At 41.5% G+C, this 24,918-nt stretch overlaps 3 protein-coding genes across 5 annotated transcripts in view; all 3 read left to right on the top strand.

Annotated features, from left to right (window-relative positions):
* Positions 1-374: 374 nt before the first annotated feature.
* Positions 375-4,501, top strand: si:ch211-149b19.4 (uncharacterized protein LOC100149596 homolog). The gene is made up of 7 exons (XM_058763697.1): positions 375-461; positions 539-676; positions 1,431-1,556; positions 2,557-2,592; positions 2,734-2,763; positions 2,845-2,883; positions 4,313-4,501. Exons 1-7 carry the CDS (start codon positions 375-377, stop codon positions 4,499-4,501), a joined length of 645 nt encoding a protein of 214 aa, XP_058619680.1.
* Positions 4,502-7,714: 3,213 nt separating this feature from the next.
* On the top strand, positions 7,715-12,892 carry cnga1b (cyclic nucleotide gated channel subunit alpha 1b). The gene is made up of 8 exons (XM_058763959.1): positions 7,715-7,800; positions 8,026-8,088; positions 8,169-8,213; positions 9,004-9,109; positions 9,345-9,451; positions 9,561-9,667; positions 10,938-12,088; positions 12,513-12,892. Exons 1-8 carry the CDS (start codon positions 7,715-7,717, stop codon positions 12,774-12,776), a joined length of 1,929 nt encoding a protein of 642 aa, XP_058619942.1. The 3' UTR covers positions 12,777-12,892.
* A 1,540-nt stretch (positions 12,893-14,432) lies between these two features.
* The window catches only part of nfxl1 (nuclear transcription factor, X-box binding-like 1), a 29,497-nt gene continuing 19,011 nt past the window's right edge, over positions 14,433-24,918 (top strand). For all 3 annotated transcript variants that reach the window (XR_009268745.1, XM_058762520.1, XM_058762522.1), the window contains exons 1-7: positions 14,433-14,493; positions 15,022-15,294; positions 18,895-19,007; positions 19,582-19,712; positions 19,782-19,960; positions 20,121-20,282; positions 20,371-20,471. Coding sequence is in view for 2 of the 3 variants with exons in the window: in XM_058762520.1 (XP_058618503.1) it covers positions 15,024-15,294; positions 18,895-19,007; positions 19,582-19,712; positions 19,782-19,960; positions 20,121-20,282; positions 20,371-20,471 (957 nt within the window). In the remaining variant the exon portion in view is untranslated. The remainder of the gene's footprint in view (positions 14,494-15,021; positions 15,295-18,894; positions 19,008-19,581; positions 19,713-19,781; positions 19,961-20,120; positions 20,283-20,370; positions 20,472-24,918) is intronic.

Consider the following 24,918-nt stretch of genomic DNA (forward strand, 5'->3'; position numbering starts at 1 on the left):
GATTCTTGAGGAACACCTATTAAAGTAGCAGAATTAAAGGAGCACATTGAGACACACATTGAGTCCTTCTTTCGCCACAAAGAAGCTTTTGTGAAACAGAAAGTTTCTTCAGATGTTATGGAACCATTTAGACAAAAAAGGTTATTTCATGGCATCGTGAAGCACCTTTAGTTTTAAGAGTGTATATGGGTTAAGCTTCTCAACAACTGTAATTGATGTAATTGATGCAAATTCCACCTGAAACTGTCTGTCTCTCATGTGTCAGCGATGACAGAATGTCTCTCTCCCTGTCAGACAGACATGATGCATGTCTGTGTCTGCTCTTTAAATTCAGCTGCACAGGGACTCTGACATTCTTCAGAGATTCAGAGATTATGTCGTACTTCCACAGATCTGAGCAAACGGCGAGGCTTTTCCTGGTGATGTGTGTGTGGGGAATCCTCCCTCAGCCGGCAGAGCAGGTGTGTGAGAGATCGTAGAGCTCATCATTTCTACTTCAGAAATACACGTACATTTGAATGTGTGTATTTGTGTTTAGTTGCCGGTTCGACAGGGTTTCAATCTGCTGCTGTATCCGGTATCAGTGATGGGGCCCTATGGATCTCAAACGGTTCTGATCCCAGTGACTGAGCAGAACACACAACACAGCCAAACTCCACAGGCAAACAACAGCAAGGTGAGTGTTATACATACTATACGGTATGAAAATTTCTTATCACGATTATAGTGACTTAAATTATCAGTATTATCAGTTTTATATTTAAAATCAACAAACAACAAATAAAACAAGTTTTTGTTTGCATAAACACTAAAACAGTAACAATGTCCGGACTTTAAATGACAAGGCGACTGACAACAGTTTATCTGATAGCATGTTCAAAATTTTCAAATAAAACTTAAAGTAAAAGGTTTCATAAAATGGTAAAGCTGACATTTCAGCCTTGATACCTTATTTGAATTGTTTAAATATGTAGAATTCACTTAAGCTTGTTTTTCATCAACCGGTCAGAATTTACAGCAGGGCATTCAGATTTGGTCTGTGTTTAGTCCAGACAGAAACTGCACGTAGACTGAACGTGAATGTGAGTCTCTGTAAAGCCACTCTCTGACAGCAGGTGGCGCTTATGGGACAGCAGAATTACAGCTGTTTTCTGCAATGTTTTCAAACAAAACAAAATTACTCTGCATGCTGTGTGCACATGAGACTGTTACTGTATACTTTGCTTTATGCTAGATAGTATTCATTTATCCTCAGTTGTTCAAATCGCGGTAATCGAATACGGTTTTAATGATAATCAAAATATGAAACGGTAATAGTAATCGAGGGGAATTTGATCATGATTTATCGCCAAACCGGTAATTGTTCCATCCCTAGAGCAATGAAAAGTGTTTGTGTGTGTATTTGTCATTTTAACCCTTTCTCTGCACAGATCAGCGCTCAAAGTGTGTCCAAGCCTTTACATGCAAAAAGTGGGTTTCTCCAGCCGGACCCTGCCCCTGACTCTGCCCCCAGCCCCACCCCTGTCCCGTCTGAGTCTTTGGTTCAACAGGGGCAGGTACAGAGCAGCTCTCAATTCACACGCACTTCCTCAATTTAAATCAATTGAATTCAAGTTTATTTGTATAGCGCTTTTCAAGATGCAAATCGTTGCAAAGCAGCTTTACAGAAAATGTAAGTTTCTACATTATATCTAGGCGTAGGTTATTAGTGGTACAGTAAAAATCATGCAGTTAGTTAAATTACACATAATCAAACAGACAGTGAACACTTTTAACTGCAATGATTATATGTTGCGATTAAACTTATAACAAAATTTTGTAGTTTCATACGTCAAGTCAAGTCACCTTTATTTATATAGCGCTTTTAACAATGCAGATTGTGTCAAAGCACTTAACAGTATCAAATTGGAGGATAGAGTGTCAGTAATGTATAATGATAAGATTAAACACTCAATTTTCTCAATTTCCAGTTAAAGGCATTTCATTATTGAATTCAGAGATGTCATTGTCTAGCTCAGTTTAGTTTAAATAGTATCTGTGCAATCAAATCGACGATAATCGCTAGAAATTAAGTGTCCCCAACTGAGCAAGCCAGAGGCGACAGCGGCAAGGAACCAAAACTCCCTCTGAGACAGAATGGAGAAAAAAACCTTGGGAGAAACCAGGCTCAGTCGGGGGTCAGTTCTCCTCTGACCAAACAAACCAGCAGTTCAATTCCAACCGCAGCCATGTCAGATTGTGTAAAGGGCTTATCTGATAAGTCTTGTCCCGATGGAGAATTTTAATTTATAATTTAATTATTTTAGAATGTATTTATTCATTTTTCATATTTGTATATTATTATGCTTTAATTAAAATGTTAAATGTATTATATTTCTATTTTTATATTGTTGCAATTTCTAACAATAATAGTATTATGTAGTTAGGTATTTTATTATATTTTTAGTTATTTTGTTATATTTTTAGTTTTATTGTATTTTAGTCGAGGTCATACGTCTTCCTCAGCACTGCACCTTGCTCCGTCCTAATGACTTTCTTGATTTCTTTTTGTTTCAGATGTCGAATTTCTTCCCCTCAAACGTCCCTCTGCAGGTCAGTTAGTGCTCCTTTTTCAGTCTTCATTCGTCAGACATTTTCTCATTCTGTAACTCAAACGTCAAACCTCACACAGTTTATTATTCCCTCATATGTCTTTGTAGAGGTTCACTTTGTGTGTTTCTGTGTGATTTTTAGGTCTATTCATTTGTCCAGCAGGCTGTAATCGTAAGTGTGTTTGCACAATTTCACGTCAGATGAACATCTGCTTATAAACTGAATTAAGACAATGATTAATTTTTATTTCAGTCAGACTCAGGCAGTTCAGAGGAAGGAGCCGCTGCTCAGGTAAACACACACTCACACACACTGGTATTCCTATCATTATTATTCATCGTTAGGTTCATTCCATAGGCATAATGGTTTTTCTACAGTGCAAACTGTATTTTCTATCACCCTACACCTAAACCTACCCCTCAAAACAAAACTACAGGCATTTTTACATTCTCAAAACACTTCTTTCTGTCTGATTTATAAGCTGTTTTCCTCATGTGGACCAATAATGTACCCTCAAGGTCAAAATGTACTGCCATTACTATCCTTGTGGGGACATTTGGTCCTCATAATGTAGGAAATACCAGGACACACACACTCACACATAAAGATTCATTGAACTAAAAATTGAAATGGACATTTATTGACTCTCACATAATTTTAAGACTTTCTTCTGTGGAGCATGAGGAGAAGTTTAGCCGAATGGTCATGTTGCTTTTTCTCACTCACATTGAAAGCGGACTGTGACTGGACAGTGCAATTTTTTGTTTTTCATGACATATAGCTATCATTGCGTTTATCAGTTTTGAGAGCATCAGTTTCTCTTGAATATGTACAATAATGTAATTTTCATGTTTGAGTGAGCTATTCCCTTCACGTCCACCCTAAGGCTATGTTCACACTGCAGGCAAATGTGGCCCAAATCGGATTTTTCTGCTCACATGTGACTCATGTGATGAACAGCACAAACCGCATGGAATCTGATCTTTTCAATTAAGATTTGTGCTACTTCCATATGTGGTACTAAATCCAACACAGGTCAATGCGGATTTCACGCGACTTTTATGTCACTCTAGAGCAGAGGTGCCCAATCCTGGTCATGGAGATCTACGTTCCTGCAGAGTTCAGCTCCAACCCTGATCAAACACAACTAAACCAACTAATTAGGATCTGAAGGAGCACTTGATAATTACAGACAGGTGTGTTTGATCAGGGTTGGAACTGAACTCTGCAGTAAGGTAGATCTCCAGGACCAGGATTGGGCACCTCTGCTCTAGATCAACATTCGTCATGATTCTGCACTCATGGGAGTCACTTCAAAGATTTTACATACTCAAAGTTATCAAGACAGTATATAAGACTTAGTATATAAGTTTTTCAACTCTGTGAATTTAAGCAACCCCACTAAGTATATTCACAGTATTTTCCCCTCTGAACATGGTTGGGCTTGTTTTGGACTAGTTTAGCAATTGGGCGGATTTTGTTGTGAAAACCTGGTAACCCTGTTCGTGTTGTCTTTTTGCGCATACGAGTCAGTTCAGAACCATGATCTGTTCACACTGGAAATCTGATATTGGCCACATTTAAAACAACAATGTGAGCAGTTATACAAAAAAATTCTGAAAAATCAGGGGCTCGCTGTATGAACGTAGCCTAAAAGACGCAGTTTATGGACTGTCCCATGATGAGATGTCTGTTGTTACAGCACTTCTCATTTTCTCAGGTGATCTATATGGTTCCCATCAGTGTGGATTCACCCAGCATGGGTGTGATGGAGCCCAATCCTGACCCAGGACACCTGAAGGTCACGACCCCTGCTGTGGCGCAGCCGGACGCTCAGGGACAGCTGGGGAGAACTGCAGGGACAGAGAGAGCCATGCAGACGCCCACTCCGGGAGAGAAAGGCCTCTGACCACAAACACACCACAGGACAAACACCAGCCGATCAGATATGAAAGGCCATTCACTGATGCATGGAAACTCTTCTGTGCTGATTTGTAAAATAACTGAGATACAACTATTTAAAAATCTGGAATCTGAGGGTGCAAAAAAATCTAAATATTGAGAAAATCACCTTTAAAGTTGTCCAAATCAAGTTCTTAGCAATGCATATTACTAATCAAAAATTAAGTTTTAATATATTTACGGGAAGGAAATTTACAAAATATCTTTGTGGAACATGATCTTAATATCCTAATGATTTTTGGCATAAAAGAAAAATGGATAATTTTGACCCATACAATGTATTGTTGGCTATTGCTACAAATATACCTGTGCTGCTTATGACTGCTTTTGTGCTGCAGGGTCACAAATGGTGTCATTATTCAGCAAGCTCAGCTGATCATTGCCAGTGTTGGACTAGTTACTCAAAAAATGTAATATATTACTCATTACTAGTTACTCCTTTCAAAAGTAATATTATTACTTTACTTACTACTTCCTGGCAACAGTAATTAGTTACACTACTAGTCACATTACATATGTTGTAATTGCATATCTTCCCCATAAAATTCTTCTAAAATGTTACTAACTATATATTTCTGCCTCATCATTTGACCAAAATCCACATTGAATCACAGTTAGAAGTTATTACACTCAGTGGTGATTAATAGTAACGTTTTAGTAAAAGTGTTGTATTAATCTCAGTAATCGTCATGTGTAGCTTGAAGCTAATTGTAGCTCTAATTTCTCTGTTACCCATCTACAACTATATTCGATGATGTATTTTATCAAAAGAAATCATGTAAATTCATAAGAAAATATTTCGTTCTCTAAAAAGATTTTATACAGTTTATATCGGGATCAGAGTAAAGCAATGCCACGACTAACACAACAGTGTTCAGAGCATCTTTTCTCCTGACAAAATCAATGCAATGGAAATATATATTTCCATCCTATGAATGTAAGATTTTTCATATTCCAAGCTTGCCTGCTGCACTGGTGACTCCATGTGTTCATGAGTCGTGAAAATTATGAAAATAAATCTAGGAAGTATTGTATTGTTGGACTTCAAATCAGTAAGGGTTGAGGCACCAAAAGTAACTAAGTAACAAGCTGTTTTATGGATGGTAACGGTCATATTATTACTGAAATCTTATTAGTAATTAGTTACACCACTACTGCACAAAGTAATATTATAACTTGTTACTAGTTACTAGTAAAAAGTCTTAAACTAGTTATTGCCTAACACTGATCATAGCTAAATCAATATAATGAATAATCATTTTCTTTTATGCCTCACAGATTATAACATTCAGTTCTCTTTAGTGTCACAGTTGTTCAGCAGCTTTCCCAACAATCATTGCAGTTTTAAATCCACCTCTCCTATTAAAGTTGATACTTTAGATATCAAAGACAAGCAACACTGAGGTTTTACTTTAAGGCAACAGAGGAGATGAATTCTGACTGATTACACACGAGACGCTACCAGATAAACAAGATGAATGAGTGTTGTATGTCAACTGAACTGTGCTTATCGTGTTTCTGTTATTTGCCTTGGATTAATACTGCAGTGAGATCGAACTGCTGATTGTTGTTTTCAGGATGGGAGTTACTGTGAGAACTTGGCATTTCCTCTTGTTGTGTGTGACCTTTGACCTCAGTATCATTGCCGTTCAGTGGATTCGTTTATTTACATTAAAGTCTGGTGCCGTCCTGTGTTTGTGTGTCTCCCAAGTCATTCGATGTTTATTTACTGATAACAGTTTTTAAATAACCCAGAAGTTTTAATCTGTTCTATTATTTAAAGAACTGTGGGTAAAAGTAGTGAACTTAATGAGAAATGAGTGGATTTTGTCCTCCGTGACACAAAAGTCTTAAAGGTTCTAACTGTAAAGGTCCATATCATATTTGTATATCTCTACATTGTATAACTGAAGTGTTTGTTTTATAGCGATACAGCAAAGTACTTAACTATTTACACATTCACAGGTAAATAATGTGATTACGCTGTAAGAGGAAGACTGTGATGTGAAGGGACTGTATCTGTTTCCTCTGGTAGAGTCTTTAAGGCGGATGAAGCGTCGAGTTAACCTGAACGCCACAGGATTAACGGGTTTATAGGTAATTAGTGGAGAGAGCTGACTGGGCACATTATCAAACAGATAATCTCTCAACCTGCTGCACTCAAGGTGAACGTCGCAAAATAATGAACACAAACATTAATCACACATATGATGAGAGCCAGATCAAGACATACAGAGAACACTGATGATTTTACTGTAAGTTCATCTGTGGCAGAACGAATGCAAACTCTAATTCTGATCCAGAACTCATGACTGAGAGTTCAGTGTTTGCTGCTCAATCAAGGGCTGTATGAAAGATCTCCCAGTCAGCTGGTTGATATTGACTTCATGAGGAAGTCTGTGGTTTTTCTGTCTCAGATTCTCAGTGGATTTGCTCAGATCCCAGTGTGTGTGTGTGTGTGTGTGTGTGAGCAAGTGACCTGGTGACTGTCATCTGTGTAATCCCAAATCCTGCTGTGCCTGTCTGAAATCCTCTCGTGGTCCGCGATCGTTGGGAATACTCAACAAAATTATCACCGTTCCAGGTTTATCACAAACATACTCTCATGCTTTTGTGTGTGAGAGAATGAGCTCATGCTTTCGCTGGCGTACCTGTGATGACGAGGATGATGATGTCAGGTGTGTGAAGGTAGCAGAAGGTGAGTACCGACGCTTCAGCTGCTCGATTTATTATTATTATTTCATTTTATTTCGATTGATTTACACTGTATCTCTGTCCTTTCGGTTGAAGATAAAAGGGAAAACGAGGCTGCAGTTTCCGCTGTCACTGTACTGCTTGTGTTTATGACATACTGAGAGTCTTACTGTTAAAATCAGCATAGCAGAAATCCAGTGCTGCATGTTGTCTTTCTTTTTTAACGCTTGAGACATTGTTGAAGTACATTAAAATGAATTTTATAAATGTGTTTATTTGGCTTTTTCATTCGATTGGTCCAGTTAAAATAGCAAGCTTATTATAACTGCTTTCCAGTACTGAAGCATATGGAAGAGAATCTCAATCTCAGTTGTTGTGAACTGCATCTGCACAGTTTCTAAAATGTGAAATGTGGATTTTTCTGCAGTTCTGTGTGACGGGCAGGTGGCCTGACCAATCAGCTGTGATGTCTGCTCGAGTGAGGCCTCTGGCCCCGCCCACAATTCTCCTGGAGGGGGTGGAGCCGGTTGCGATGGCCGTAGAGGACATTATGTGAGCGATGCATTATGGGTGACGGATAAATGTATTATTATCTCGGATATAAATCAGTGGTTGGTTAATGATCGATAAGTTATCGGTTATTGATTTGATTATTTTTTTTCTGAAGCGATGCATTATGGGTGACGGATAAATGTATTATTATCTCGGATAGAAATCAGTGGTTGGTTAATGATCGATAAGTTATCGGTTATTGATTTGATTTTTTTTTTTCTGAAGAGAAAAGAAGCACCCAGATGCTGGAATTTACTTCAACACCAACACCAACAATAACAATGAAGAGTGAGTTCATACACACACTACACACACTCACACTTCAGGTGCTTTAACCACTTTAATCATTATGTGTCTTATATTCACAGAGAGGAGAAAAAGAAGAAAAAGAAAGAAAAAAAGGAGAAGAAGGAGTAAGATGAGATGATTTTTCAAACATTTGCTTCATTCATTCATTGATGGTTTATTTTACATACGATGCTGGCCAAAATGATTAGAACACTAGTATCTTCAGCAGCTAAAAATGGTTTTAAGTCAGTTATTTCTATCGTTTGCTGTAGTGTGTCAGGAGGAAATATCAGTTTACATTCATTTAACCATTAATTGTAATAATCCAGTGATATCTTTGTGATCTGATCATCATCAGTGTGTCTGGAGTGACATGAAGAAACAGAACAAACTGAGACTAAATCCAGAAGAACTGTGTCTCAAGACGCTTCAAGAAACCTCCTGAGAAACTCTGCTCGAGTGCAGTGAGGACAAAACCTGCTTTAAACACAAAGGATGCTCACAACAAATGTTGATTTCATTTAGTTCATAGAAGTTAATTGATCAAGAAAATCTATTTTTGACAGCATCCTCATTTTACAGCATTTTTACACAAGTGCCTCAAATGTTTAACAGCGCTGTAGCTTCGCAGGAGGTTTCTTGAAGCGTCTTGAGACGCAGTTCTTCTGGATTTAGTCTCAGTTTGTTTTGTTTCTTCATGTCATTCCAGACAGACTGATGATGATCAGATCACATCTCAAATCTCACTGGATTATTACAATTAATGGCAAAATGAATGTTTGGAAATGCAAACTGATATTTCCTCCTGACACACTACAGCAAAAGATAGAAATAACGGACTTAAAACCATTTGTTGCTGCTGATAATACAAGTGCTCTAATCATTTTGGTCACCGCTGTATGTGTGTTATTCCAGGAAAAAAGAGAAGAAGGAAAAAAAGGAGAAGAAGGAAAAGAAAAAAGAAGCAGAAGAGAAGGAGAAGGAGAAGGAGAAGGAGAAAGAAAAAGAAAAAGAAAAAGAAAAAGAAAAAGAAAAAGAAAAAGAGAAGGAGAAGAAAGAACCGTAGGTTCATCTTTGTTTAGACTGTCAGACTCCATCATCTTTGTCACTTTGTTATTGATCTTGTATATTTCTTAAAGGTGAAGCATGCCATTTTTATGCCACTAGACAATCTCATTTGTTTGTTTCAGCAGTGGAAGATGGGAACTGTTTGGTGCAGATAATCTGTGCTCTGTAACTCTATAATGTTGTGTTCCAGACCAAAGGAGATTGAGGTTGTAGATCCGGCGGGAAACATGTACTACAACTGGCTCTTCGTGATCACGTGTCCTGTGATGTACAACTGGGTTCTCATCATAGCGAGGTGCCTACTCTTACTTTCACCTCACAAAACAACACTCTGCTCTTTGACAGTTTAATCCGTTTACATACGGCCGTGGATCTCAGCCCGACTCTCTCTCTCTGTTTCTCAGAGCTTGCTTTGAGGAGCTGCAGTCGGATTATTTGATGAACTGGTTCATCATGGACTTCTTATCAGATGTGGTGTATCTGCTGGACATGGTGTTCAGGACCAGGACAGGTGAGTTACAGCTTCATCACATCCCTGGAGAACGCTGAGCATGTTGAATTCATCTCCAGAGATATTGTTGACTTGATTGCACAGATACTATTAGAACTGAACTGAGCTGGACGATGACATCACTGAATCAATGATGAACTGCCTTTAACTGAAAATCGAGTCTTTACTATTGTCCTTCTGCATTATTACACACTATTTTTCCTATTTAATACTGTAAAGCTGCTTTGACACAATCTGTATTGTTAAAGGGATAGTTCACCCAAAAATGAAAATTATGTCATTAATTACTCACCCTCATGTCGTTCCAAACCCGTAAGACCTCCGTTCATCTTCAGAACACAAATTAACATATTTCTGGTGAATTCTGAGAGCTCTCTGACATTCCATAGACAGCAAGGATATTACCACGATCAAGACACAGAAACGTAGTAAGGACATCGGTAAATTAGTCCATGTGACATCAGGGGTTCAAAAGTGATTTTACGAAGCTACGAGCAGTGGCGGTTTTAGGCATGGGGCGGCTTTTTTTCATGACACGTGGGGGGCGGCACAAGCACTTAAAAGCACTTTATCCACTTAGTGGGCTAAAGTCAGTCACACCTTGACTTTCTTCCAAATAACGCACATTTCATTCATAATATTAAAACACAGGCCTATAATTTGCACGTTTTTGTTTTTTCTGAATTGTGTGAAATGGCTAATAAAATATTTTTAAAAAACGTATATATTGTTATAGTAAAAAATGGCTGTTTGTGCAAAATGTTGTGTTTTTTTTTTTTCTCGGATGGGGGAGGGGGGGCGCTCAGAGGGGGTCTCGCCCGGAGAGTAATTCAATGTAGAACCGCCACTGGCTACGAGAATACTTTTTGTGTGGAAAGAAAACAAAAATAACAACTTTATTCAACAATTCGTCTCCTCTAGGGTGGTGCCTTCGGGTGACGTGCAGGAGACAAATTCTTGAATAAAGTTTCACTTAAAATCACTTTTGAACCCCTGATGTCACATGGACTAATTTACCGATGTCCTTACTACGTTTCTGTGTCTTGATCGTGGTAATATCCTTGCTGTCTATGGAGTGTCAGAGAGCTCTCAGAATTCATCAGAAAAATAATTTGTGTTCTGAAGATGAATGGAGGTCTTACGGGTTTGGAACGACATGAGGGTGAGTAATTAATGACAGAATTTTCAGAATTTGGGGTGAATTATCCCTTTAAAAGTATTATATGAATAAAGGTGACTTGACTTGAAATCTCGGTATGTTTGTGCTCAGGATATCTGGAGCAGGGGCTGTTGGTGAAAGATGAGAAGAAGCTTCGCGATCGCTACACGCAGAGCCTCCAATTCAAGCTGGACCTGGCCTCTATGGTTCCGACCGACATCTTCTACTTCTACTTTGGTCTGAACTACCCCGAGATTCGCATGAACAAGCTACTGAGGGTCAACCGCTTGTTCGAGTTTTTCCAGCGCACCGAAACACGGACTAACTTTCCCAACGTGTTCCGAATCTCCAACCTCGTCATGTACATCGTGATCATCATCCACTGGAACGCCTGCATGTATTACTCCTTCTCCAAGGCCATCGGCTTCGGGACGGATGCGTTCGTGTATCCGGACACCTCGGACCCGGAGTTTGGCCGTTTGGTGAGAAAGTACGCATACAGCATGTACTGGTCCACGCTCACGCTCACCACCATCGGCGAAACCCCGCCCCCTGTCAAAAACTCAGAGTACTTCTTCGTAGTAACAGACTTCTTGGTCGGCGTGTTGATTTTTGCCACCATCGTCGGTAACGTGGGCTCCATGATCACCAACGCCAACGCGGCGCGAGCGGATTTCCAGGCTCGCATCGATGCCATCAAACAGTACATGAGCTTCCGAAAGGTCACCAAAGACCTGGAGAAACGGGTCATTAAATGGTTCGATTTCTTGTGGACCAACAAGAAAGCAGTGGACGAGAGGGAAGTGCTGAAATACCTGCCGGACAAGCTGCGGGCGGAGATCGCTATAAACGTCCACCTGGACACTCTGAAGAAAGTGCGCATCTTCGCGGACTGCGAGGCCGGGCTTCTGGTGGAGCTGGTGCTGAAGCTCCAGCCGCAGGTCTACAGCCCCGGAGACTACATCTGCAAGAAGGGCGACATCGGCCGCGAGATGTACATCATCAAAGAAGGAAAGCTGGCCGTGGTGGCGGACGACGGAGTCACGCAGTTCGTGGTGCTGAGCGACGGAAGCTACTTCGGGGAGATCAGCATCCTCAACATCAAGGGCAGCAAGGCGGGCAACCGAAGAACCGCCAACATCCGCAGCATCGGCTACTCAGACCTCTTCTGCCTGTCCAAAGACGACCTGATGGAGGCGCTGACCGAGTATCCGGACGCCAAGGCCATGCTGGAGGAGAAGGGACGACAAATCCTTATGAAGGTATGCTGTTCAGTATACGGCCTTTTCACATGAGCCTCGAGAGGGTAATGCATCAGAAAGTACTGTAGCAGGCAGAGAACAATAGCTCACTTGGTTCACGATAGTCGAGATATAGGAAGAAAATATAAATATTGAATTGGGGGTGTGGGGTTATATATTAATGTATCACTGAAGAGAACTGTCTTGAGAAAAGTTTCGATGCAATGGTGTTTTCTTCTCTTACCTCCATATAAAGCGCAGCTCTGCTTTGTTTATAACGGTAACCAGGGAAACGTTATATCGCGGCTGGCTCATAAGCGCCACCTGCTGGCAGAGAGTGCATTTGCGCCTCATTCAGACCCAGGTCCAGGGTCACATATACACTAAATGGAAGCAATGAAAGTGTGGATTCACCCTTTTGATGTTTTGTCATTTTTATCCATAGGACAATCTTCTGGATTTAGAGTTGGCCAAGCAGGGCCCTGATCCCAAAGACATGGAGGAAAAGGTGGTGAAGATCGGCAGCGTGTTGGAAGATCTTCAGACGCGCTTCGCCCGCCTCTTAGCCGAACATGAAGCCGCACAAGGGAAACTGAAGAAGCGCGTGACTAAATTAGAAAAGAAGATGACAGACTCCGGCGGAGCGGCGCTCTCTGAGATGCTGGACCCAGAACTGGCGACTGCAGAGAAGAAAGAAGAGAAAGAATAGAATGAAAGCTGCAGACAAACCTGATTAAACAAATTAGTTTTAGAACTTTGAACAGAAGCCTTGTATATTTTGTGGTCCACCTTTGGTTTGGACTGGATTTGAGGGGCTGGATAAAGCCGTAGATACACACCAGCTCTGGGCTGTCAGTCTGCCACAGCAGTGTGTGAGTGAAGAAGAAATCTGATAAATCTTTGTTTGGTTCTTCCGTCTACCTGCGACTGGTAGCACGCAAATGTAAAATACTGTACAGATGATTGGTGTTCACAGCATTTATCTGTGGTTAGTACTGATTATATCATGCGTCATTTAATCTGTCCTGTCTATCATGAGAGAATATAAAGATTAAACAAATCCTTTTTGTTAGCAAAAGTCTGGATGATCTAGTGTCACTCAAAACTCTTGTAATCAACATTTATATTTAGAGAAACACTAATAACGATGCTGCTCTAGCAATATCAGTTAAAAGTTTAATCAGAGAACTAAATGGGCTGTAAAAAATTCAAATACATCTTCAATAAAGAATTTCTGACCAGACCCTTTCATATGGCGTTTGTGTTTTGATGCTCTTATTATACTGTATATACACTACCAGTCAAAAGTTTTTGAACAGTAAGATTTTTAATGTTTTTTAAAGAAGTCTGTTCTGCTCACCAAGCCTGCATTTATTTGATCCAAAATACAGCAAAAACAGTAAAAGTTTGAACTATTTTTACTATTTAAAATAACCGTTTTCTATTTGAATATATTTTCAAATGTAATTTATTTCTGTGATGTGCAGCTGTATTTTCAGCATCATTACTCAGCGTCACATGATCTTCAGAAATCATTCTAATATGCTGATTTACTGCTCAAGAAACATTTAATGTTATTATCATGTTCAAAACAGCGGAGTATAATTTTTTCAGGTTTCTTTGATGAATAGAAAGTTCAGAAGAACAGCATTTATCTGAAATAGAAATCTTTTGTAACATAAATGTCTTTCTCATCGCTTTTGATCAATTTAAAGCATCCTTGCTTAATAAAAGTATTAATTTCTATAATTTTTTCTCCAGAAAAACAAATACAAATACTGACTTTTGAATGGTATAATGTTTAAAAATAATGTTACAATAATGTTAAAAAAGTTTTTATTTTAGATAAATGCTAATCTTTGGATCTTTCTTTCATAAAAAAAATCCTGATAAAAAGGTACTCAGCTGTTTTAAATATTGATAATAACAATAATCAGAAATGTTTCTTGAGCAGCAAATCAGAATATTATTATAATTTCTGAAGATCATGTGACACTGAAGACTGCAGTAATGATGCTGAAAATACAGCTGCGCATCACAGAAATAAATGACTGTTTAATAGATATTCACAGAGAAAACAGTTATTTAAAATAGTAAAAATATTTCACAATATTACTGTTTTTCCTGTATTTTGGATCAAATAAATGCAGGCATGGTGAGCAGAACAGACTTCTTTAAAAAACATTAAAAATCTTACTGTACAAAAAGTTTTGACAGGTAGTGTATATTTATTTTTCCTTTACTAATGATGGACTGGTAATGTGTAAGACGTGTCATTGAATAACGCTTTCTGAATGCTGACGGGAGTTGTAGTTTTTACGGGAAGATTCCGCCTCACCGTGCTCTGTTAACGACTACATCTCCCGTCATGCTCTTTGGTGCTGCCGTCTTCCGCATGCGTGCTGATTCCAGGGCTGATCGATAGAGTAAGTCTCTTTATTTATATCAAATCATTTTTCTTAACATTTCGCGCAAATCACCTCATGATTATACACTGATTCATTAAATTACTAATTAGAAGTTTAGTAATTAGAACGGTCGCTTTTATTGAAAGCTGACATGTGTTCTGTAACGCTTTCACCGTGTTTTACCGCTTTGTCAATGACTTTACCATGTTTCATTAGATATCTTACTGTGTTTTGTCACTGATTTTACCCTCATTTCACTCTTGTTTACGATGAGATTTTACCCTGGTTTACCATGTTTCATCAGCAGTTTTATTCATTTTCGTTCATTATTGATTTGACAGTGTTTCTTTGGTGATTATACTCTTGTTTACAGTGTGTCATGTTGTTTTGGCAATTCTGCTCTTTTTAGAGGTTTGATTGTGTTTCTTTGGGGTTTTTTTTACACTGTTTTACCATATTTCCTGTGTGATTTACCATGATTGTTCAGTGGTTTCCCAGTGATTCAGAGTTGATGATCTGGCCCTTCGTCTCTCGTGTTTCTCTCAGTCATGGATCCGGCGTGGAGGCAGCGGGGTCGGGGTCGGGGCCACCGTCCTCCTGGAGCCGTGGGGTCAGAGGTCAGAGGAGCGAGCGAGACATCAGGATTGTCCAGGTTTGAGGAGATCAGGAGGTCTGACCAGGCGGCCGCCCGGAGACTGGCCACTGAGCCCCACAGCTCTTCCTCTGAGGATGAGGATGAGGATGAGGATGTTAGTGAAGAAGGAGGGAAGCGAGGGAAGATTCTCCAGTCGGCTCTGTCTCCATACAGCGTTCACTCAGGTACTGACCTCACACTCCTGTCACAGCCCTCTACAGCCACTGGCTAATAAATGCTCAGCACAGATATATCTTCACTCGCTGAACACTGACTGAGCGCTTCAGAGTTTCTCTCTCTGTCAAGAGATCTGAGATATTTTTCAGTTCATCTGAATAGATGCACAGCGTACCTGTATTTGACGCACCGTAAACTCTATTGTGAAGCGCACTACTTCGAGACACACACACAGAGAGAGAGAGAGACACACATTCCCTGCTGGAACAGTACTGTGAGGATCGGGCTCTGACGGTCAACCTGGACAAAACCAGAGTCACGGTGCTCCAGAAGAAGGCCAGGTCTCAGTTCAGTCCTCGAGCACAGCAGCAGCTGCACTTACCTGGGCCTCGAGATCTCTGCATCAGGGGGCTTCGGTCCGGCTGTGAAGGCCTTGAATGAGACGCCCGGAGGGCATTTTATACATCTAATCACGGTTTGGCCAATTAAAACTACCGATTAAAACATGGATCAAATTATATCACGCAATCATTAAACAAATTCTACTGTATGGGAGTGAAATTTGGGGACCAATAATACATTTTAAAAATTGGGATAAAACATCAATAGAAAAACTACAACTAGAAATGATCAAAAACATTTTAGGGGTCCAGAGAGGTCCGTCCAGTGATGCCTGCAGAGCTGAATTAGGCTTATACCCGCTGAACATTGAGATCCAGAAGAGATGTGTTCAGTTCTGGCATCACCTCCATCGATCTGATCCTGATTCAGTCCGATATAAAGCCCTCCTCGCCAATGAAACCTCAGCAGAACCTCATCCTCTGAACACGCCGCTCTTCAGCTCGTCCATAAACCCAGCTCCTCACCGACTACAGCTACAACCCCAAAGACATTATTAAAGAAACTGACAAAACTCTGAAAGACACTCATGATGAATCTCTAAAATACACTTTAAACTCCAATGCTACTCAACCCTAAACAGAACCACTACATTCGCCAATTATTTATTGATCAAACCATTCAAAGAAAGACAAATCCTCTCCAAATACAGATGAAGTCACCATGATTTAGAAACAGAGAGAGAAGACACAGACAAACATGGACAGAGCGAGAGCAGAGGATCTGTAGACACTGTGATCTACAGCAGATAGAGAACGAGAAACACTTTCTGCTGATGTGTCCTAAATATCACAATGTGAGGGAAACATTTCTCCCCAGATTTGAAGCATTGATCCCATCATTTACTGAACTTAGAGATACTGAGAACATGCCCTTCTTACTCGGAGAAGATGATAACAGCTGCACTCGCTGCTAAATATGTGTTAACCATTCACAATGTTAGATGTTAAACATGATTAACTGACTTACTTTATCTTTTCATTTATTTAGATGGATTTTATTTATTATTATTTATGTTGTTGTTATATATATATGTTAATGCTTTGGCAACATTGTGTTACACAGTCATGCTAATAAAGCTGAATTGAATTGAATTGAGAGAGAGACACACATATCTGGTTTGCTATCCTTGTGGGGACTCTCCATAGGTGTAATGGTTTTTATACTGTATAAACTGTATATTCTATTGCCCTACATAGAGGTCGACCGATAGTGGATTTTACCGATAGCTAGGTTGGACAACACTGGCCGATACCGATTAATCAACCGATAGTTTTCAAAATGGATACTGAAAGAGAGCTAGTGCTTTACTATTTAAAAAAAAAAAAAAGCAGCAACAGTACTGAACCATACTTTGTAAATGAATAAAAATATTAATATTATTTACTATATTGATCATTTAAGTTATTTCATAATTTGCTAATGTTAAAAGAAGAAACTTTAAAATGTAAAAATATAGCCTATTAGTAGCTAATAGTGAATGTTGAAATGAAAACACTAACAAGGAACAATACTTCTACAGTTTTCATTAATGCTACGAATGGACTTTTATTGTTAAATGTTACCATTTAATTTCAACAGTCATGCTTAAAGATGGCCATGTTTAAATATCTACACAAGGCCATAGCATTAAAATTACATACATATGGATATTGTATGTGTACTCACACACTTTATTTGCTTCTATTTTTTAACACTTGATAATTATCTAATCAAAAAAAATAAAAATAAATAAAAGTTAGTTTAAATCACCAAACGGACATACGTTTGCTTCAAGAATGAACAATGTGGCATAAATGAGTTTGAAGTTCGGTGTTTAAAAAAACAGAGCAATTGGAAAGAGAAAGCGCGATCTATTACAGCTCTCTACATGAAGCATACCGACTTTATTAGAGCCACAGAAAGACAAACGTTTTGCTGAAAAATGCACAATACATAATTTATAGCCTAGGGTGAAGTCATTATATACATTCACAATGATTTGGGACAAATATAATGTAATTTAATAGAAAACTATGTGAATGGCGCTCTGTTCCGTGGCAGGCTCTTCTGTCGGCTGTATTTAAATGCGCGTCTGGAGTTTCCCGCTCTGTGCAGCGCGCAGTGTCTCGTGTCAAAATAAACAACACGTGCTGTCCGTGATTTCCGCCTCTAGAGGCCGCTCTCGTACTGTATAATGCCAGCGGACCCTTCTCAGCCACTCCAGCAACGGTTGCAAACCGGAAAACTATCGGCGTGGATATTTACCGATAACCGATAGTTGTGGCAATCAACTATCGGTGCCGATTAATCGACAAAACCGATGAATCGGTCGACCTCTAGCCCTACACCAACCCTACACCTAAACCTACCCCTTACAGGAGACTGTCTGCATTTTTAGATTTTCAAAAAAACACCATTTAGTATGTTTTTTAAGCCTTTTGTTTTACGGGGACATAGGCAGTGTCCTCATAAACCACCTTCAAATTGTAATACCTCTGTCATACCCATGCTATTATACAAATTTTGTCCCCATAAACCACAAAAACCAGTACACACACACACACACACACACACACACAGACAGACACAGAGAGAGAGAGACACACATACACACACACAGAGAGAGAGAGAGAGAGTCTTTCATATCATGCAGAATTGACGCGCTACATGTACACGATATTCTTTGCTGTATTTTCCTGTCAAAATAACGGAGTTCCTTTGGAATTCTTCAGCTTTTAAGGACTGCCGGGTTCTCCGGTAGTAGGCGGAGCTGATGCGCAAATGACTCATTGATCTCATCCATGATCTCATTGGCTGGCGCTCACCTGTTATTGTCCTTGTTTGGATTTCATCGAATCAATTAGAGCGAACACAGACAACCTGATTAATATTCATGAATCCAGCAGCTCGTTAATCCTTAGTGCATTTTATATGGTTCTTAGTAGTAGAGTTTGTAGTAGTATTGTAATCTTATCAGTATTATTATTTTTTTTTCTTTTTGTTTAGAAACACTAAATACCAAACAATATCTTTAGTACCACCACTAGTCCTTAGTTCAGTTAAAATGACAAATATGCATTGTTATATAAAATAGTGTATCAAATATTTAATATTAGTTTGGTGAGTAAACAAAAACATCATGTCCATTAGAGGGTTGTGTCACTCATGCTCGTGATGATCTGCTGTGAGAGAGGAGGAGAAATGTGTCTCTGTGTGTGTGTGTTCAGGTGATGTTGACATCCGTCTGCTGGAGAAGACGCGTCATTATTTACATGAAGTGTGTCAGTCTGGAGGAGTCACGTGTCTGATCTGCATTGCGTCTGTCAGGAGAACACAGGCCGTGAGAGACACTCATAAACACACACACACACACACGTTCGTTTTTGTGAAAAGTGGGGACATTCCATAGGCGTAATGGTTGTTATACTGTACTTACTGTATGTGCTATTGTCCTACACCAACCCTACACCTAAACCTACCCCTTACAGGAGACTGTGCATTTCAACTTTCCCCAAAAAAACCTAATTCTGAGTGATTTATAAGCGTTTTGAAAAGTGGGGACATGGGTCAATGTCCTGAGATGCCACCTTCAGCTTGTAATACCTGCCATACCCTCGTCATTATACACATCTATGTCCTGACTTTTCACAAAAACACACACACACACTCTCTCACACACACTCTCTCTCACACATACTCACTCAAACACACACACATTCTCACACACACACACACACACTCACTCACTCACTCACTCACTCACTCACTCACTCACACACTCACTCACTCACACACTCACTCACACACACACACACACACACACACACACACACACACACACACACTCACATTCTCTCTTACACACACACACACACACACACACACTCAGCTTGTCTGCTCTCTCCGTGTCTCAGGTGTGGAGTTGTGTGGCTTGTTACTGTATCTTCCACATCACCTGTATTCAGAAATGGGCCAAAGACTCCATCTTCCTGGTCTCCTCAGTGACCGACGAGGATTTTGGCAAAAAAGATCACCCGTGGCCGTGGTGAGTATCTGACCAATCACAGCGTTCCCAGCGCTGGAGCGTCACGTCACAGTTCTCTGTCTGCATCAGTCCCAAGTGCAGGTATGAGTACAGTCCTCACCAGACTCCCACCAGATACTACTGTTACTGCGGGAAGGAGGCGGAGCCTGTACCTGACCCCTGGCTCCTCCCACATTCCTGTGGCCAGGTGTGTGAGCGCGAGTTCAGACCGCCATGTGGACATCACTGTCTGCTGCTGTGTCATCCAGGTTCGTACATACACTCGCACACAGTCGCTCACACACACACACGCTCACCCACATACACACACACATATACACACAGAGTGACACTAAAAGAAAACTTGAGTTGTATTTCATTCATGAATCATTTTCATCTGAAACCAAAGGTGGTCTGTGTGTGTTTCAGGTCCGTGTCCCCCCTGTCCTAAGATGGTGAGTGTTTCCTGTCTGTGTGGGAAGTCGTCTCGTGTTCCGCGTCGCTGCAGCGCTAAATCCTGGAGCTGCGCACAGATCTGCAGACGGACGCTTCCGTGTCGAATACACACCTGTGCAAACAGCTGTCATGCAGGTATCACACACCTCACACTGACGGATGAGTGTATTCAGGCAGAAGAGCTGCAGTGAGTCGAGTCTCTGTCTCTCTCTCTCGTGGTCAGGTGACTGTGCTCCATGTCCGAGGGTCAGTCTGCAGACATGTGCGTGCGGCCGGCAGCGGGCGGAGCGACCGTGTGCCAGTCCAGAGTGGCACTGTGACCAGGTGTGTGTGTGTAACAGCTGTCTGATGAGTGTGTGTGTAACAGCTGTCTGATGAGTGTGTGTAACAGATGTCTGATGAGTGTGTTTCTGCAGGCGTGTGTGTGTGTGTTTCTGCAGGTGTGTGTGTGTGTGTGTGTGTGTTTCTGCAGCGTGTGTGTGTGTTTCTGCAGGCGTGTGTGTGTGTGTGTAACAGCTGTCTGATGAGTGTGTGTGTAACAGCTGTCTGATGAGTGTGTGTGTGTAACAGCTGTCTGATGAGTGTGTGTGTAACAGCTGTCTGATGAGTGTGTAACAGCTGTCTGATGTGTGTGTGTAACAGATGTCTGATGAGTGTGTGTTTCTGCAGGTGTGTGTGTGTAACAGCTGTCTGATGAGTGTGTGTGTGTGTAACAGCTGTCTGATGAGTGTGTGTGTAACAGCTGTCTGATGAGTGTGTGTGTAACAGCTGTCTGATGAGTGTGTGTGTAACAGATGTCTGATGAGTGTGTGTTTCTGCAGGCGTGTGTGTGTGTAACAGATGTCTGATGAGTGTGTGTTTCTGCAGGCGTGTGTGTGTGTTTCTGCAGGCGTGTGTGTGTTTCTGCAGGTGTGTGTGTGTGTGTGTAACAGCTGTCTGATGAGTGTGTGTAACAGCTGTCTGATGAGTGTGTGTGTGTAACAGCTGTCTGATGAGTGTGTGTGTAACAGCTGTCTGATGAGTGTGTGTAACAGATGTCTGATGAGTGTGTGTTTCTGCAGGTGTGTGTGTGTGTGTAACAGCTGTCTGATGAGTGTGTGTGTGTAACAGCTGTCTGATGAGTGTGTGTAACAGCTGTCTGATGAGTGTGTGTGTAACAGCTGTCTGATGAGTGTGTGTGTAACAGATGTCTGATGAGTGTGTGTTTCTGCAGGCGTGTGTGTGTGTAACAGCTGTCTGATGAGTGTGTGTGTAACAGCTGTCTGATGAGTGTGTGTGTAACAGATGTCTGATGAGTGTGTGTGTAACAGATGTCTGATGAGTGTGTGTTTAACAGATGTCTGATGAGTGTGTGTGTGTGTGTAACAGATGTCTGATGAGTGTGTGTTTCTGCAGGCGTGTGTGTGTGTTTCTGCAGGCGTGTGTGTGTTTCTGCAGGTGTGTGTGTGTGTGTGTAACAGCTGTCTGATGAGTGTGTGTAACAGCTGTCTGATGAGTGTGTGTGTGTAACAGCTGTCTGATGAGTGTGTGTGTAACAGCTGTCTGATGAGTGTGTGTAACAGATGTCTGATGAGTGTGTGTTTCTGCAGGTGTGTGTGTGTGTGTAACAGCTGTCTGATGAGTGTGTGTGTGTAACAGCTGTCTGATGAGTGTGTGTAACAGCTGTCTGATGAGTGTGTGTGTAACAGCTGTCTGATGAGTGTGTGTGTAACAGATGTCTGATGAGTGTGTGTTTCTGCAGGCGTGTGTGTGTGTAACAGCTGTCTGATGAGTGTGTGTGTAACAGCTGTCTGATGAGTGTGTGTGTAACAGATGTCTGATGAGTGTGTGTGTAACAGATGTCTGATGAGTGTGTGTTTCTGCAGGCGTGTGTGTGTGTGTGTGTGTAACAGCTGTCTGATGAGTGTGTGTTTCTGCAGGTGTGTGTGTGTGTGTGTGTGTGTGTGTAACAGCTGTCTGATGAGTGTGTGTTTCTGCAGGTGTGTGTGTGTGTAACAGCTGTCTGATGAGTGTATTTCTGCAGGCGTGTGTGTGTAACAGCTGTCTGATGAGTGTGTGTTTCTGCAGGCGTGTGTGTGTAACAGCTGTCTGATGAGTGTGTGTTTCTGCAGGCGTGTGTGTGTGTGTAACAGCTGTCTGATGAGTGTGTGTTTCTGCAGGCGTGTGTGTGTAACAGCTGTCTGATGAGTGTGTGTAACAGCTGTCTGATGAGTGTGTGTGTAACAGCTGTCTGATGAGTGTGTGTGTTCTGCAGGTGTGTGTGTGTGTGTGTAACAGATGTCTGATGAGTGTGTGTTTCTGCAGGTGTGTGTGTGTGTGTGTAACAGCTGTCTGATGAGTGTGTATTTCTGCAGGCGTGTGTGCGTGTAACAGCTGTCTGATGAGTGTGTGTTTCTGCAGGCGTGTGTGTGTGTAACAGCTGTCTGATGAGTGTGTGTTTCTGCAGGCGTGTGTGTGTGTAACAGCTGTCTGATGAGTGTGTGTTTCTGCAGGCGTGTGTGTGTGTAACAGCTGTCTGATGAGTGTGTGTGTAACAGCTGTCTGATGAGTGTGTGTGTAACAGCTGTCTGATGAGTGTGTGTGTAACAGCTGTCTGATGAGTGTGTGTGTAACAGCTGTCTGATGAGTGTGTATTTCTGCAGGTGTGTGTGTGTGTGTGTGTGTAACAGCTGTCTGATGAGTGTGTGTTTCTGCAGGTGTGTGTGTGTGTAACAGCTGTCTGATGAGTGTGTGTGTAACAGCTGTCTGATGAGTGTGTGTGTAACAGCTGTCTGATGAGTGTGTGTGTAACAGCTGTCTGATGAGTGTGTGTGTAACAGCTGTCTGATGAGTGTGTGTGTAACAGCTGTCTGATGAGTGTGTGTTTCTGCAGGCGTGTGTGTGTGTGTGTAACAGCTGTCTGATGAGTGTGTGTTTCTGCAGGCGTGTGTGTGTGTAACAGCTGTCTGATGAGTGTGTGTAACAGCTGTCTGATGAGTGTGTGTGTGTAACAGCTGTCTGATGTGTGTGTGTAACAGCTGTCTGATGAGTGTGTGTATTTCTGCAGGTGTGTGTGTGTGTGTGTGTAACAGCTGTCTGATGAGTGTGTATTTCTGCAGGTGTGTGTGTGTGTGTGTAACAGCTGTCTGATGAGTGTGTGTTTCTGCAGGTGTGTGTGTGTGTAACAGCTGTCTGATGAGTGTGTGTGTAACAGCTGTCTGATGAGTGTGTGTGTAACAGCTGTCTGATGAGTGTGTGTGTAACAGATGTCTGATGAGTGTGTGTTTCTGCAGGCGTGTGTGTGTGTAACAGCTGTCTGATGAGTGTGTGTTTCTGCAGGTGTGTGTGTGTGTGTGTGTGTGTAACAGCTGTCTGATGAGTGTGTATTTCTGCAGGCGTGTGTGTGTAACAGCTGTCTGATGAGTGTGTGTTTCTGCAGGCGTGTGTGTGTGTAACAGCTGTCTGATGAGTGTGTGTTTCTGCAGGCGTGTGTGTGTGTAACAGCTGTCTGATGAGTGTGTGTTTCTGCAGGCGTGTGTGTGTGTAACAGCTGTCTGATGAGTGTGTGTTTCTGCAGGTGTGTGTGTGTGTGTGTGCAGCTGTCTGATGAGTGTGTGTTTCTGCAGGTGTGTGTGTGTGTAACAGCTGTCTGATGAGTGTGTGTTTCTGCAGGCGTGTGTGTGTGTGTGTGTGTGTGTGTGTGTGTGTAACAGATGTCTGATGAGTGTGTGTTTCTGCAGGCGTGTGTGTGTGTGTGTAACAGCTGTCTGATGAGTGTGTGTTTCTGCAGGTGTGTGTGTGTGTGTGTGTGTGCGTGTAACAGCTGTCTGATGAGTGTGTATTTCTGCAGGCGTGTGTGTGTAACAGCTGTCTGATGAGTGTGTGTTTCTGCAGGCGTGTGTGTGTGTAACAGCTGTCTGATGAGTGTGTATTTCTGCAGGCGTGTGTGTGTAACAGCTGTCTGATGAGTGTGTGTTTCTGCAGGTGTGTGTGTGTGTGTGTGTAACAGCTGTCTGATGAGTGTGTTTCTGCAGGCGTGTGTGTGTGTAACAGCTGTCTGATGAGTGTGTGTTTCTGCAGGCGTGTGTGTGTGTAACAGCTGTCTGATGAGTGTGTATTTCTGCAGGCGTGTGTGTGTGTAACAGCTGTCTGATGAGTGTGTGTTTCTGCAGGTGTGTGTGTGTGTGTGTGTGTGTGTGTGTAACAGCTGTCTGATGAGTGTGTATTTCTGCAGGTGTGTGTGTGTGTGTGTAACAGCTGTCTGATGAGTGTGTGTTTCTGCAGGTGTGTGTGTGTGTGTGTGTAACAGCTGTCTGATGAGTGTGTATTTCTGCAGGCGTGTGTGTGTGTAACAGCTGTCTGATGAGTGTGTATTTCTGCAGGCGTGTGTGTGTAACAGCTGTCTGATGAGTGTGTGTTTCTGCAGGTGTGTGTGTGTGTGTGTGTAACAGCTGTCTGATGAGTGTGTATTTCTGCAGGTGTGTGTGTGTGTAACAGCTGTCTGATGAGTGTGTGTTTCTGCAGGCGTGTGTGTGTAACAGCTGTCTGATGAGTGTGTGTGTAACAGATGTCTGATGAGTGTGTGTTTCTGCAGGCGTGTGTGTGTGTGTGTAACAGCTGTCTGATGAGTGTGTGTTTCTGCAGGTGTGTGTGTGTGTGTGTGTGTGTAACAGCTGTCTGATGAGTGTGTATTTCTGCAGGCGTGTGTGTGTGTAACAGCTGTCTGATGAGTGTGTGTTTCTGCAGGCGTGTGTGTGTGTAACAGCTGTCTGATGAGTGTGTATTTCTGCAG

This window comes from Onychostoma macrolepis, chromosome 23 (genome assembly GCF_012432095.1).
Source record: "Onychostoma macrolepis isolate SWU-2019 chromosome 23, ASM1243209v1, whole genome shotgun sequence".
Lineage (NCBI taxonomy): Eukaryota > Metazoa > Chordata > Actinopteri > Cypriniformes > Cyprinidae > Onychostoma > Onychostoma macrolepis.